The sequence below is a fragment of the Myiozetetes cayanensis genome, unplaced genomic scaffold (genome assembly GCF_022539395.1).
Source record: "Myiozetetes cayanensis isolate MyiCay16 unplaced genomic scaffold, myiCay2020 scf31, whole genome shotgun sequence".
Lineage (NCBI taxonomy): Eukaryota > Metazoa > Chordata > Aves > Passeriformes > Tyrannidae > Myiozetetes > Myiozetetes cayanensis.
Window position 1 is genome coordinate 1834611 of NW_026087533.1, and position 15097 is coordinate 1849707.

Below are 15097 nucleotides of genomic sequence, written 5' to 3' on the forward strand. Positions count from 1 at the left end.
TTAGAACCACGTCCTGCCTGGGCTGTGTGGGGGGAGACAACCTGGGGGAGGCACTTCAAGAAACTCTTGTTTTCAGGGTTACACAGTGACACACAGTTGGCATTAAACCTGAGTTGGAATCAGCAAATCCCTGCCTGAACGCAGTGTGAGTTGTGGGTTTGACTTTGTCGTGTCTCATGGTGTGTGAGTCAATCACTCCTTGGGTTGGTGATGTGTGGAAAGAGCCAACTCTGGCTCTCCTGACTCCCTGAGAGCTCAGAGTTGTGAAAAATGGTGTGGATTTATCAAGCTGAGTTGTGTTTTTTTTTTTTTTCTGGTGCTGTAAAGTGACCTTGTGAAATGTCTGGGCAAATCACAAGTACCTGAAATAACCACCCAGGCAGTTCTTACAGGAAGAGCTGCTGGAGGGGGAGGGCTGAGCTAAATCTGTGCCTGGTATTCCAAGGTGGATTCAGTGCTCAGCTAAAGGCAGCAGGGGCTTTGCTTCCCCAGGATTGATCACAGTTAGAGATTTTAAATTATTGAATGCGTGGGGTTTTAATTAGTTAATTTATTGTTGGACAGGTTACATTGGATCATGGAGTGCCAGGACACAGGGAATGGCTTTAACTGAAAGAGAGTAGATTTAGGTGGGATATTGGGAAGGAATTCCTGGCTGTGAGGGTGGGGAGGCCCTGGAATGGATTTCCCAGAGAAGCTGTGGCTGCCCCTGGATCCCTGGAAGTGTCCAAGGCCGGGTTGGAGCAACCTGGGCTAGTGGAAGGTGTCCCTGCCCATGGCAAGGGGTGGGACTGGGTGATCTTTGAGGTCCCTTCCAGCCCAAACCATTCCATGATTCTCTGCAGTCCCACAAGTAGATTTTGTCAGCCCTTGTGTGTGTGGCTGGTGTGGTCCCAATAAACTGGGGCTGGATGTGTCTGGCTCTGGGTTTAACCCCAGTTTGGAATGGGGATCAGTAGATAAGTAATGATATTAATTCTGTGATATTCTTGCAGGAACTGCTTGGGTAAGAGCTGCCCCATCCTGTAGTCAGCCTGTCACTTAAAAGGCAGGATCAGTGTGAGGAAAAGGATACAGACACATGGTAAATTAGGGATGCTTTGAGAAAACTGGCTGAGGAGTTGCTAACCACTTGGCTGTGACCCCCTGGAAGGGCTGTGGGGCTGCCTGGGGGGACAGGTTGGGGCAGTGCCCTGGGGGTTCCTCTACAGGGACAGCAGCAGGGCTGGCTGCTCCCCCTCTGTTCCCACAGAGCCATCTTCTCATCTTCCTTGTTCCCAATTGTTCTCACATTCCTCATTCCAAGAACTCCTGCCTTGCAGAGCAATTTAAGGGCCTTATAAAAGTCTTGCTTAAAAAGTCCTTTGTCTTCATACAGCAGCTTTTGTGTTGCTTCCCTTGTGATTTCTTTTTGCCTCATCCTCTCATTGTGCCTTTTTCCCCTCCTGGAATCAGTAATTTTTCCAGGTTAATGTCTGTCCCCAGAGTCCCAGCAACCCCTGAGAGGAGTTACCAGTTCAGAATAGGAACTGCTCAAAAGCCATGCAGTGATTATGAGTTGTGTGTCCACCCTGGAGTCTCCAGCAGAATCCATGACCCTTATTCTTCCCCAGATACAGATTTTTCCTGACATATCCCAGGTACTTTTTTCTACCTTTGTGTCCCAAATAGCTTGAGGAACCACCAACCTCCTGCTCTTGAGTCATAGAATCCCAAAGAGCTGGAAGGGACCTTAAGGCTCATCTCACTCCACCCCTGCCATGGGCAGGGACACCTTCCACTTGACCAGGGTGCTCCAGCCTGGCCTTGGACACTTCCAGGGATCCAGGGGCAGCCACAGCTTCTCTGGGCAACCTGTGCCAGGGCCTGCCCACCCTCCCAGCCAACAATTCCTTCCCAATATCCCATCTCTCCTTGCCCTCTGGCAGTGGGAAGCCATTCCCTGTGTCCTGTCCCTCCATGCCTTGTCCCCAGTCCCTCTCCAGCTCTCCTGGAGCCCCTTTAGGCCCTGCCAGGGGCTCTCAGGTCTCCCTGGAGCCTTCTCTTCTCCAGGGGAACCCCCCCAGCTCTCCCAGCCTGGGGGATGAAGGAGCAGTTTCATTGTAAGTATTGATAAGATCCCACTGAAATCTGGGATCTGAAGAAGTCACATTCCCAACCACACCCTGGCAGAGGAGCTGGAGGCACCCCAACATCTCTGGCCTTTGGTGGGTGACTGGTGGGGTTCAGAATTTAGGAAATGTGTGATTTAGGAACTCTGTCCCTCACAGGGACTCTTAATTCCCAGGATGATGTTGAACATCATGGGCAGAACTGCAGTCACCATTTCCATCAGGAGAGAGAGATGGGTGGAAAACTGAAGTGATTTGTGGTTTATTTTGAATCTCCAAATGCTGGTGGATTTCTCAGAAAACCCCTGACAGACTTTCTGTACAGGCTGTGCTTTCCCTCTTAACAGAGAGATAAGGCCCAGGAGATCAGAACCTGAGTGCTGAACCCTCCCCTCTCCCAGCCATCTGCAGAGATCAGGAACTAGTTTTCCACTTCCACTCCTGACTTTTGCTCCAGGCTTTCAAACAAGTGATAACTCTGAGATCTTCAAATGCCGTGGGAAGTGTCAGTGCCCCGTTGCTCAGCTTGTCTCTGCTGGATCTCCTTTACCTCAGAGGTGCTTTATTGTCCTTTGAAAATCCTGGGCTTTCCAGCAGTAGGGAATATCACCAGGTGGCTTTTCAGAGCTGTTGCTCAGTTGAGGAGTCCCAGATGAAGGAGGTGATGGCCAAGGCAGCAAAGGGCTGAGCAGGAAACTCTCAAGTCTCTTCCTCAGGAAAGGGCAGGTTTGGCACCAGCTCCAGAGTGACATTTACCCACCTCAGAGATGTAGAATCACAGAATATCTTCAGTTGTAAGGGACCCACAGAGGTCATAATTAATAATTAATCAGGTTGTTATCAGATCCACAATTCTCATGTGGTGTTTCCTGCATGGGATCTTCCTTCAGGTGTCGATGGCCAAGGAGTGCAGCTCCCTCAGCCCTCTTTTATTTAATATTTTAATTCCAGCCCCTGTCATTGCCAGGAGCAGGTCTGTTCTGTGCAGCCAGCCCTGCCCAGCTTTCCTTGGAGATCTTCCCTCCTTGGCACAGACTCCTGGGAGCTTTATTTCCCTGGGATTTGCCCCCCTGCCTCACCCAGGCCTTGCAGGTGGCAGCTTCCCATGTGATAAGGACCTTTTGCTTGGGAGGACTTGGTTCCACCCAGGAAAATCCCTGCTGGCTCCTCCTGTTCTCTGTGACCAGCAGAGGGATCCCGAGCCCTGCAGGAGAGGGAGGAGTGCTCTGCTCAGCACTGAAACACATCCTGAGAAGCCACTGACAAGGAAACGGTGTTGGAAGATTTAGGTTGGTTCCTGTCAACCATTCACTTTGCTGTGATGAACCATCACCAGTTCCCCATATTCATGTTTTGGGGTAACACAGCATCTCTCTCAACCTAGGTGCAGATATTTAGGCCATTTGTGAAAGCACAGGATTTTAAACCCTGTTTGTTTATTGATTTTAATTTATTGTTACTCACCCATATTTAATAGTGATTTGGAGTTTTTTTATCCACAGTTTTTATAGTTGCCTTGTCCTTATCTATGTTGCCTTAATTCTGTCCCCCACCCCTAAAACTCTTCTTTTAAATCAGTCCTTGGCACAGCAGCAGGATAGGTGAGAAAAACCTGAGGGTGGAGGTGAAGATCATTGGAAAGAGCAAATTAGCCAAAAGTGGGAGTGATGGGATTGACACTGGACTGGCTCAGACAGTTTGGAAACAGAGCAAGGAACAAGACTTGTTTCAGTCTGTCATAGTTGTAGATTCCATGTCACTAAATAGAGTCATAGAATCAGAGAGGATCCTGAGTTGGAAGGGACACACCAGGATCATCAAAGTCCTTTCCTGCAGTTTGTTGCTGTTCCTGATTTAGTCCAGCAGTGCCATACTGAGGAATGATCTTGGACACGTTCCCATCTAAATTATTTTGGGGGCAGCTCTGTCAGCTTTGTTGAGAATCCTAAAATAGGGTCATTTAGGTTGGAAAAGATCTGCAAGATCATCGAGTTCAACCTTTGACTGTCCCCTGTTGGGTGACCCCACACCACTGCCCCCTCCAAGCACACCCCACCAACCAAATCCTCTGCTGGTGCTTTGGAGTGAGTTTTGATGGGAGACTTCACAGAATCCCAGAGTCTCTGAGGTTGGAAAAGCCCTCCCAGCCCATGGAGTCCACTCTGTGCCCAGTGCCCACCTTGTCCCCCAGCCCAGAGCGCTGGGTGCCACGTCATTAAATGAAGATGTCTGGTAAGGGATACACCCAATTTAACTGCAGCAGAAGGGCCTGTAGCTCTGCTAATCTATAACAGAGAGCTGTATGTTAGAAAAATACACAAATTATCATCACTGATGTTACTTTCTTCTTCCTGTCAAGCAAAGTCTTTGGAATCAAATGCAAATTAGGTTATCAGTGGGGCTGTCAAAAATAAACAGACCAAGGGTTTTTTCCTATAAATAGTGGGGATTAGGGTGAGGCAGCACTTTCTGATGTCTGACCACCCTTTCTGTGAAGGAATTCCACCTGGGATCCCTGCCTGGCTGACTGCCAGTAACCCATCACGGTGGAAAATGAGTAACTAGGATTCAGATGGTTGGGAACGACAATCCCCCTCGTTGTGGCCGTGCTCTGATGAACAGCAGCAGGCAGTACACGTACAGTGGGAATTAGGGCGAGGCAGCAATTCCAGTGTCCACCCCCCCTTTCCGTGAAGGAGTTCCACCTGGCTGTACATCAGAGAGCCCGTGTGGTGGGCAGGGGGTGGCTGGGAGCGGGACGGTCGGGACTGACGCCGGCCCTGCTTGTGTCCCGCGCAGGGGGGCTGACGAACGGCAGCGGGCGCTACATCTCGGCGGCCCCGGGCGCCGAGGCCAAGTACCGCAGTGCCAGCAGTGCCTCCAGCCTGTTCAGCCCCAGCAGCACCCTGTTCCCCTCGTCCCGCCTGCGCTACGGCATGTCCGACGTGATGCCCTCCGGCCGCAGCCGCCTGCTCGAGGATTTCCGCAACAACCGCTACCCCAACCTGCAGCTGCGCGAGATCGCCGGCCACATCATGGAGTTCTCCCAGGACCAGCACGGCTCCAGGTGGGGCTGAGAGCCTTTGGGCTTGGTGTGTCGGTTGTGGTTTGAGGCCCTGTGAGCAAGGAGAGCGCTCGGGTACCTCCGGAATGCAGGGCAGCGGGAAGGATTGTAGGGACATTTATTTCCGAGGTCGAAAATGCAAACGTTGGAGAGGAAAGGAAACGTTAGTTTGTAGAAATCAGCATTTTAAAGAACTGTCAGTATTGCTGGGCATGCTTTCTGCATCTGCAGTATTTAAGTTCTTCTGTCTCTTCTCTTGCACTAATTGTTTAACATACCAGTACTGCTGTCCTTGGACGTAGCATTTATTTTGGCTGTGTTAGTGCCTCAATCTACAACAAAAACCTGTTTAGAACTAAGTGTGGTGAAATGTCCTGAAAGACACTGTAACTGTAAAAAGGACAAGAGTTACATGTAGTAAAAAAGAACCTGGCTCAGAAGTATCCAAACCTTCCCGGCGGTTTGAGACAAAAGAAGCTTCCTATGGGCAGTAACAGGGGCGTGGAACATTGTTACAGTTAATGTTAACCTTGACACCAGGCCTGGGGAAAGACGTGCCCCCCTGTTCTTCTCAGGGCTTTTATCATCCCCACCCCACCCTCTGTGGAAGCCTTCAAAGGTGTCTGCAAGGATTTATCTTTTCCTCATACCAAGGAGAGTTTCTCTAGAATACAGGAGGAGAAGACAGCTAAAGCTGTTCCCTGGGGAAGATGCCTCTTCCAGGCAGCAAAGTCCTCCTAAGCAATATTAGCCTTGATCTCCTTGTAATAAATCTTCCAGAAGGGTCTTCTACCCATACAGTCCCAAAGCAGAGAGGTGGAATGAGGAGTAGGAGGTGTAGAAGGCCAAGCTGTGGCACACTGACCCCTCAAAGCTTGGGTACAAGTGCCCATAGCAGGAGTTCCTCCTCTAGAGAGGAGCCTGCCTGCTCTGTAATTTGCTTGTTAGTTCCACTGGCACAGCTTAACTCATTATAAAGAGCCAGCTGGACACGAGACTTTCCTGTACCTCTTCATTGAGATCTGCTTTGCTTGGAATGAGGAGATTTTTGGGGTACCCACAGTGGTGTGTGTCCATGAACCTCATGGCTGTGACCACCCCGAGGCTCTCAGATGGCTGGTTAGAGCAACTGTGTTTGAAAGATGTGGTTTGTGAGACCTTTGCAAGTTGTGGATCAGTTAAATTTCTGAAATTTGGGTATTTAACTTCTAAGAGGACAGTCCTGGTTAATGAAAGGAGCAATTCATTATCATATTATAATAGGATTTTTCGTGGTGGTTTCTGGAACGCGCTCGTGAGGCTTTTGGGAGGGTTTGAATGAACAGATGTGCCAGTGGCATCACAGCAGCCCTGTTTTCCAGGTTCATTCAGCTGAAACTGGAACGTGCCACCCCAGCAGAGCGTCAGCTGGTGTTCAACGAGATCCTCCAGGCAGCTTATCAGCTCATGGTGGATGTGTTTGGAAATTACGTCATCCAGAAGTTCTTTGAAGTAAGTCTGCGTTCCCCTGCTGTCCTGAGGTACTGGATGTGCTTATGGAAACCCTGCCATTAGGCTAAATCCATGGATAACTGTCAGGACTGAGGTCATCTCCCCACAGGCTGTTGCATCTTTCCTGCTGGAGTCACTGAGGTGTGGGACTCATAAAGATTCAGCTGGAAAGTATCATTTTTCTTTGAGATGCAAAAAGGTGGAGGAATAAATAGCACCATGTCCAGGAGATGTGACCTTCCAGTGTCAGGTTACCCATGGCAGGGGGTTGGAATGAGATGAGCTTTAAGGTCCCTTCCAACTCAAACCATTCTGGGATTCTGTGAGATGTAAATCCAAGATTTTTCAGAGATGCTGCTCTGAGCTTTCAGTATTCAGGAAGAAGAGAAACTTTTCCAGCAAACAGCATCTGCTGGATGAATGTTGTGTTCCATACCAGGAGGTTGGGCATACCCCCCATCCCTCCCTCTGGCACTGGTCTGGTCCTTCTCCACAAGTGTTCGTGGTACTTTTGCCCAATAATTCAGAATCACAGAATGTTCTGGGCTGGGAGGGACCCACAAGGACCATCCAGTCCAAACCCTGGCCCTGCACAGACACCCCAACAATCCCACCCTGTCCCTCGGAGCGTTGTCCAAACCCTCCTGCAGCTCTGGCAGGCTTGGGGCTGTGACCTGTCTATCCATCCTTCAGGGTTAGTGGCTCCAGGAGCGTTTCACACGTGTCAGGCAGACACACAACTCACCTGCCCCGTGCCTGTTCCCCCTCACCGAGGTGGGGGGTGGGCACTTCCCACCTTCTTGGCACACCCAGAGCTTGTTGCCTCACCCCTCAGCGTGGCAGCTGTGCCACGTGTGGCCGTGGGATGGGGCTGTGCCTGCAGTGACTGGTTGTGCCCTCCCCAGTTTGGCAGCCTGGAGCAGAAGCTGGCCCTGGCAGAGCGCATCCGTGGGCACGTGCTGTCCCTGGCACTGCAGATGTACGGCTGCAGGGTGATCCAGAAGGCCCTGGAGTTCATCCCCCCAGACCAGCAGGTAATTGTAAGTTTCAATTTTAACTTTCTTCTTGATGTTTTTTTTTGTTGGTTTGGTTTTTTTAACATTCCTGAACCTGCTCTTCTGTCCCTCTGTGCCTGGTGTGCCTTTGGTTTGGTTTCTTGGCATGTTTTGTCGTGTTCCCATGTGCATGATGAGTACGTGCCACCTCGTGTCATCTGCTTGCTCCACTTACCTGGGCGTGAGGCTCTGTTAATTCCCTGGAAGCAGATTATGTATGGAGGGGAAACTGAGAATGAGGGTGACTTAAAAGATATTTTGAAATCCCTTGAAGGAAGCCACAGTTTTGCCTTTAATATTCACCGAGTTATCACTGCCTTGCTATGTGGGTCAATATTCTGCTTTCCTGCAGGGAGATGGATGAGGAGCTCCTGGTTCTGGCACTGGAGAGATGTGGCTGATAGCCAGAGTCCCACTCAGAGCTCATTAATAAAGCACTTCCTCAAGGGTTTTGGGAACAATGAATTATGATGAGAAATACACTGGGCAGGCTGCTCATAAAGGGGTTGGGAGTTGTGGTACAGGAATCTCAATGGAAGTTATTAAATTAAGAACTGGAAGAGGCTTTAGGAATGCTCCTTCCCTTAGGCTGAGCCTGAGCTAAGCCTCAGTGTGTCAGCAGGGTGGTGCCCGAGCTCCAGTCATGCTGCTCCAAGGATTTACTGTCTTCCTCCAGAATGGCATTTTGGAGTTCTCGGTGCTCCCAAAACGCCTGGGTTGGATTCAGTTACAAACTGAACTCATCCAGTTTCTGTCAGAGCGTTAAAATCCCCCAGAAGTGTCATTCTCTGTTTCTGAGGGAAACTTTCAGCCTGCACGTGGGGTACCTTAGTCATGTCTGAACTTCATCTGCTCAGTCACTAAATACCAGCAAGTTCAGATCCTAGAGCTGTGAGCCCATTTTAGTGACATGGAACACTGATGTACCCAGAAAGTTTGTGAACTTTGGGCATTTTAGATTTGTTCTCTTTGAGGAGAAAATGGGGGATGCAGGGGGGAGTTGTGGCTCAGTTAAATGACTTTAATTTGGATATTTCTTGGGTAATGGAAGGAGGGCTTCATCTTCATAGAGTGATGGAATTGTTTGGGTTGGAATGGATCTTAAAGGTCATCCTGTCCCACCCCTGCCATGGCAGGAACACCTTCCACCAGCCCAGCTTTCCAATAGGATATCACAGCAGGATTTTTCCTGATGGTTTCTGTAGCCCAGCACTTGGCCACTGGAGAACTCCCAGTTGGAAGTACACCCTTCATACCTGTCATAATCCCTGAGCAGGGCATGCCAGTGCCTTCCCTCAGCTGGGAATGCTGGTGGTGCTTTCTGTTTGTCCTCTCTGCCCCTCATAGAACGAGATGGTTCGGGAGCTGGACGGGCACGTCCTCAAGTGTGTGAAAGACCAGAACGGGAACCACGTGGTGCAGAAGTGCATTGAGTGCGTGCAGCCTCAGTCCCTGCAGTTCATCATCGATGCCTTTAAGGGCCAGGTAAGTTCTCACTCCTTATATTCCTGGTTTTAGCAGCCTCAGAGTGGCTGTGGCTTGCTGAACTCTCTGGAATTGTAAATCTCGGCAAGTGTCGGTTGAGAGGTTGATGCAGCCACGGGAGGGAGCCCTGAAGCTCCTTGGTCACGTCTGTGTTATCATTTCTGTGCAGATCTGTCACAGCAAAGCATCCCTGCAAAAGGCTGTTCTTCTGGAACATCAAGTGGTTTTGACTGATGGAGGGAAAACGAGTCTCTCCCTAATCCATCTTGGCAGTGAGCAGAGTGCTGTGCTGGCTGGAGCAAACTTTCGTTGTGATCCCTGTCTGTGAGGGGGGGATTAGGAGGAATGCTGATTCCCAAGGGCCTTAGACCAGAGGAATAATTGGAGTTTAATCTAGAAAAGGGCAATTGTGCCCGATTCTGATGGGATTTTTATTGCTGTGCTGTCCTGGATCGATCCCAGTTGTGTAGCTGGCTTCGCTCTGCCTGCAGTCAGCTCATCTCCCATTACAGGGGTGCTGCTTTGGGTGTTCCCAACCTCAGCTTAATTGGCTTTGCAGGGGGACTTTGAAGTGTTGAGGGATTTGCCCCAGGGATGTGAGGACAGCCAGGGGCTCTCCCAGCAGGAACCAGGAGTTCTTAGTCCTGGGTCAGCTGGGAAAGTGGGGGACTTGCTTGGCTGTGTCAAAACAAGCATGATTCTAGCTGGGAATTTGCTCAGCAGATTTGCTGGTTAGAGTTTAGCTTTGGCCCTTCCTTAGGGGGTTTGGGAAGGCAGAAAGTTGATGGCACTGACATTTCCTTGACCAACCATCCCAGTTTCATCTGAACCATCACATGGAGGATCAAACTTATCACCTCCAGACTGTTTTCCTGCACTTAATTGCACTCCAAGCCCTGTTTCCCTGCACAGTTTACTCAATCATTATTAAAAACATTCAAACTGTTGATTTAACTTCAGTGCTCAGATTTACTGCTGTTGTTAATTCAGGGCAGCCAAACAGGACTTTGTGCTTGAGACACAAAACTGAGCAGCAGTAACACAACGTGTCATGTTCTTACCCACAGATTTGCTAATCCTTTAGAAAGGAGATGGGTTCTTTGTTGTCACTTCTCCTAAGCGCTGTTAAGGCTTTTAAACAAATCCAAACGGTTGAGGAAAATCCTTTGCTGGACATTTTTAACTTTCCTGGCTGATACCATTTCTTACATAGCTCAAATTACATGTTGGAATTGTTCCCCTGAAGCAGTTCCTAATAAGAGCCTGGTTGTCCCAGGGTTCTTTTGTTAGTCGAGAGGCTTTACCATTGGTTTTCCCGTCCCGTGGATGGGGATGCTGAAGCGCAGGTAGGGATGGGCTGTGATCACCTGCCAGCAGGGAACAGATGTTTCCAGTTGCATTGGATGCTCTCTGGAGCTGGCCAGGAGAAACCACCACGTGTGCATTTAGGTGTGGAAGGTTCCTAGGCTTGCCAAGGGCTAATGGAGGTGTTGGTGCCTGTGCTTTGTCTCTGCTGGGCCCAGGTGTTCGCGTTGTCCACGCACCCCTACGGCTGCCGCGTGATCCAGAGGATCCTGGAGCACTGTCTTCCCGAGCAGACCCTGCCCATCTTGGAGGAGCTTCACCAACACACCGAGCAGCTGGTCCAGGTGGGTGTGGGAAGGGGGGATGCAGCTGCTGGGAGATGTTTCTGGGTCTCTGCTTCGTGCTGGGAAAGCTCCTGCAGCCTGTGCGGGGCCGTAGCGCTGCTGGCGCTGTGGGAACACAGGGATTCCCTTCCCAGGAGGAATGGGAAGGAGCAGGAATTGATCAGCACTGGCTGCTTTGGTCACGTGCACATGTCCATGGGGTAGCAGAGGTGTAGTGACATTCCTCTTTGGGATGGATCCCAAGTGGAAGCATGTCCTGGTGCTTCCTTGCAGAAGTCACAGTGCAAGTGGGAGCTGAAGGGAGCCTGTGCCAAGAGCTGATTATTCCCAGGAAAAGGAAGTGCCAAGTAATTGTTCTTAAAATGAGTTGGTTTTATGCACACCCCCTTCCTGGCTGCCTTTCCTCTTCCTTGCAGTCCTTCTGAGAACCTGGTTTAGCAGGATTTTACATGGATCCTGCTTTTGGGGCACAGTGGATTGAGCTAATCCAGCAAACAAAGCCTGTCCCGTGTGGCTCAGGATTTGGGAAGTGGGAAGAGGTTGGACATGGATTTGAGGCATCAGGCCATTTCTGGGATTGTGGACTGCAGTATTTATATCCTGGGCTCTGAGTATCCCCAAATTCAGAACATGAATATGCTTCAGGACAATGTCCCGTGGCACAGCCCTCCAGGACATGGGATTGGATAGATTTAAACCTGGAGAAAAGGAATAAACTGGGAATAAGCAGAATACTGACATTTCCTGTGGAAGAACATTGTTTTGATTTTTACAGTGGATATCATTGCTACAGGAATGTAGCATTTTTCCACTCTAGAATGGATTTTGTGGGAGTAGCAAGTACTGAGACGATTTGTATGGTAGATACTTTAATCAGTTTTTAGCTGAAGTTTGTAACTCTGATTGCATCTGGGGAACTGGTTTGCTGTGAATGGTTCCTGTCCACCTTTTGTCACACACTTCTGCTGTCTCTCAAACAGGATCAGTATGGGAACTATGTTATCCAGCATGTACTAGAACATGGTCGGCCCGAGGATAAGAGCAAGATTGTAGCAGAAATTAGAGGCAACGTGCTCGTGTTGAGTCAACATAAATTTGCTAGGTATGAATTCCTTCCTTAAAGCCCCCAGCCCTCTGGGAGCATGGACACACAAGAGTTAGGGGTGGGTTGTAGGGAGGTGAAATAGGTGAAAATAACTTTTTGCTCAATAGAAAAAAATGTTATTTATAGCTGTTATAACGTGGGGTGCATCGGCAAGGTAAGTCTTAGGGTAATGGAGGAGGATGTGAATGTGGAAGAGGAGCTCTGATCCAAGCTCCTGAACTTGGCCAAGAGTTCCTGTGTGTTTTATCTGATTTATTTTGGTGGGTTTTAAGTGGTCACTGTCCCTTGATAATAACATGCCCTCAGAGCGTTTCACTCCCCCCAGGGATGCTGTGAAAGGCATTTGAGAAACCCTTTTCACAGAAGAATTTATGTTCACAGCACCATTTCCCAGCATTTTGATGTGCTGAGCCTTGCAGTCCCTTTGGAGATGTGCACAGGGATTCCCTCTCAGCATTCCCAGCTTTGACTCCAAATGCTGCAGAGCTGCATGTGGGTAAAGCAAAACCCAGGTGCCTTTGTGGCTGTGAGGACAAAGCAACACTTCCCACCTGTGTAAATTCCTGCTGCATGTGCTTCCAGCCACTGAACAGGAAGGCTGAGCTCTTCAAAGGCTCAATATTCCCCCTTTCTGTGATGAGTAAAATAGTGCTTCAGCACTTGGGGACACAAGGGAGGTGTAACATTAATGAGATTTAGGAGAGCGTGGTCTTCATGTTGTTATTTCAGGTTCTTCCCTCCCTGACTTGCCTTGCTCTTTTTTCCTAAACTCCTTTTCAGATGGAGCAGTAATTAGTGTGGGATGTCCCCTGAGCTGAGCAAACCACTGATGGTTCTGTGAGTCAGGCAGGGATGTGGAAGATGAGACCAGCACATGTCTTGGTCCCCTTTCATGTATCCTACTTAACTTGGCTCTCCGGAGAGCGGAGAAGAGTCATTAATATATTCAGGAATTCTGGAAATTCTCTGCCTTTGCTGAGATTTTTCATTCCTGAATAAGCATTTCCCTGTTGTTCTAACCTTGGATCTCCATTCCCATTGTGTTCCAGTACAGAGAAAACCAAACAAAAGAACTCCTTCTGGAGCCTGGTGCTAAAAACACCGAGGTGTGAGTTTGATCCCTGTGTGAACCATTTACTTCATCAGAGTTGGACTCTGATCCTTGTGGGTCCCTTCCAGTATCCTTCAGAATATTCTGTGATTCTCTGATGAGAACAGGCACTGATCTCATACAACATTGCTGTAAAACTGCACAGATTTGGGTGAAAGGAAACCTGAGCTGGTCCATTTCCCAAATTCCCTCACAGATCCCAAGTTCAGCTCTCGTGTTTCACCTCACTGAACTCTACCAGCACCTCCCTCTGTCCCAAATGACCTGCCCTTGCTGGCAGCTTGAGAGATTTCCCTGGGGTTGGCTGGAAAGCCCTGGATTCTCCTCGTTGTGTTGTTGTGGTGGAGAGGAATGGACTATGAGCCATTCCACTTGTGGGTCCTTCCCAACTCAGAATATCCTGTGATTCTGTGATTCTCTGATGGACACACTTTGAGAGCAGACACTGATCACTGTAGAATTTGCACAAATTCGGGTGCAATAAAACCTGAACTGGTCCATTTCCCAGATTCCCTCTCAAGCAGATCCCAAGCTCTGCTCTCTCTGAACTCCACCACCACCTCCCTGCGCCCCAAAATGAGGGAGAGCACAGGAGGTGGCACCTACTCTGTCAGCACGAGAGACCTCCTGGGGCTTGGCTGGGAAGGCCAGAGGGGTTCGTGGCTCACGGGCTGTCCCTGCCGTGTCGTTGCAGTAACGTGGTGGAGAAGTGCGTGACGCACGCGTCGCGCACGGAGCGGGCCATGCTGATCGACGAGGTGTGCACCATGAACGACGGCCCCCACAGTGCCTTATACACCATGATGAAGGATCAATATGCCAACTACGTGGTGCAGAAGATGATCGACGTGGCAGAGCCAGCCCAAAGGAAGATTGTCATGCACAAGGTGAGCGGCTGCTGTGGGTGGGTAAGGAGGCAGAGCTCGTCGCTGTGGATGAGGAGAGAGAATGAGACTGAGGATTGGTTTGGAATGAGCTTCCTAAATGCCAGAGGTGGTTGGGTTGGGTTTTTCAGCAGCAGCTGGAATGTGAAGGTTATAGAACAGGTTGGAAAGCTCATCTCGTTCCCAACCCCCTGCCATGGGCAGGGACACCTTCCACTAGCCCAGGTTGCTCCAAGCCCTGTCCAACCTGGCCTTGGACACTTCCAGGGATCCAGGGACAGCCACAGTCCCTGTGCCCCCCTGCCCCAGCCCTGCCCTCTCAGCACACCCTGCTCAGCCCTCCAGGACTGGTGTCCGGGCGCTGGGCCCTGGCAGGTCCCTGGGCTCTGGCAGTGATGACACCCTTGCCCTCTCTGAGTGGCTGATGAGAGCAGTTGTAGCGCTCTGTGTGGCTGAGCCAGACCTGCCCAGCCCTGGCCCTGTGGGCTCCCAGCCCTGCCTGTCCCGGTGTCCCTTCAGGAGGGCTGTGGGGTGACCCCGCACCGCTGCCCCCTCCGAGCGCACCCCACCAACCAAATCCTCTGCTGGGCGCTTTGGAGTGAGTTTTGATGGGAGACTTCACAGAATCCCAGAGTCCTTGAGGTTAGAAAAGCCCTCCCAGCCCATGGAGTCCACTCTGTGCCCAGTGCCCACCTTGTCCCCCAGCCCAGAGCACTGAGTGCCACGTCCAGTCCTTCCTGGGACACCTCCAGGGACTCCACAACCCCCTGGGCAGCCCCTGAACAGCCTTTCCATGAGGAAATTCCTGCTGATGTCCAAAACTACTATGGTTTAGCATTATACTGCAATGTTTGAGTGCAGAACCGTCCTGGAACTTCATATTTGTCGAAAATGAAGCCATTTTGGAAGGAAATCTCCCTTTCTGCCAGTCCAACCCCAAGGGCTGTTTGCCTGCTGTCCCAAGGGCAGGGAGCTCTGAAATCAGGGAATGTCTTCATTTTTCCCTGCCATGAAAGGTCACATTTGCAGGGCTTTGTAATTGAAGGAATGGAAAATATTAGGATTGAATTGGGTGGTAGAACTGAGGTTATTTTCTTCAGGGAGATGTTTTTGGGGTGTGTTCCTTGCTGAAAAACCCCAAT

General features: G+C 50.1%; 1 protein-coding gene and 1 non-coding gene across 8 annotated transcripts in view; both read left to right on the forward strand.

Annotated features, from left to right (window-relative positions):
• The window catches only part of PUM1 (pumilio RNA binding family member 1), a 75237-nt gene that overhangs the window by 56558 nt on the left and 3582 nt on the right, over positions 1-15097 (forward strand). For 4 of the 7 annotated variants that reach the window (XM_050326121.1, XM_050326124.1, XM_050326125.1 and 1 more), the window contains exons 15-21: positions 4911-5178; positions 6537-6666; positions 7572-7706; positions 9069-9206; positions 10730-10855; positions 11836-11957; positions 13766-13958. In XM_050326121.1, the coding sequence (XP_050182078.1) occupies positions 4911-5178; positions 6537-6666; positions 7572-7706; positions 9069-9206; positions 10730-10855; positions 11836-11957; positions 13766-13958 (1112 nt within the window). The remainder of the gene's footprint in view (positions 1-4910; positions 5179-6536; positions 6667-7571; positions 7707-9068; positions 9207-10729; positions 10856-11835; positions 11958-13765; positions 13959-15097) is intronic. The other 3 variants (XM_050326123.1, XM_050326126.1, XM_050326127.1) reach the window with 1 other exon arrangement.
• On the forward strand, positions 14341-14417 carry LOC126645825 (small nucleolar RNA SNORD103/SNORD85). Its single transcript, XR_007630170.1, has one exon. It is a non-coding gene; the product is annotated as a small nucleolar RNA SNORD103/SNORD85 (small nucleolar RNA).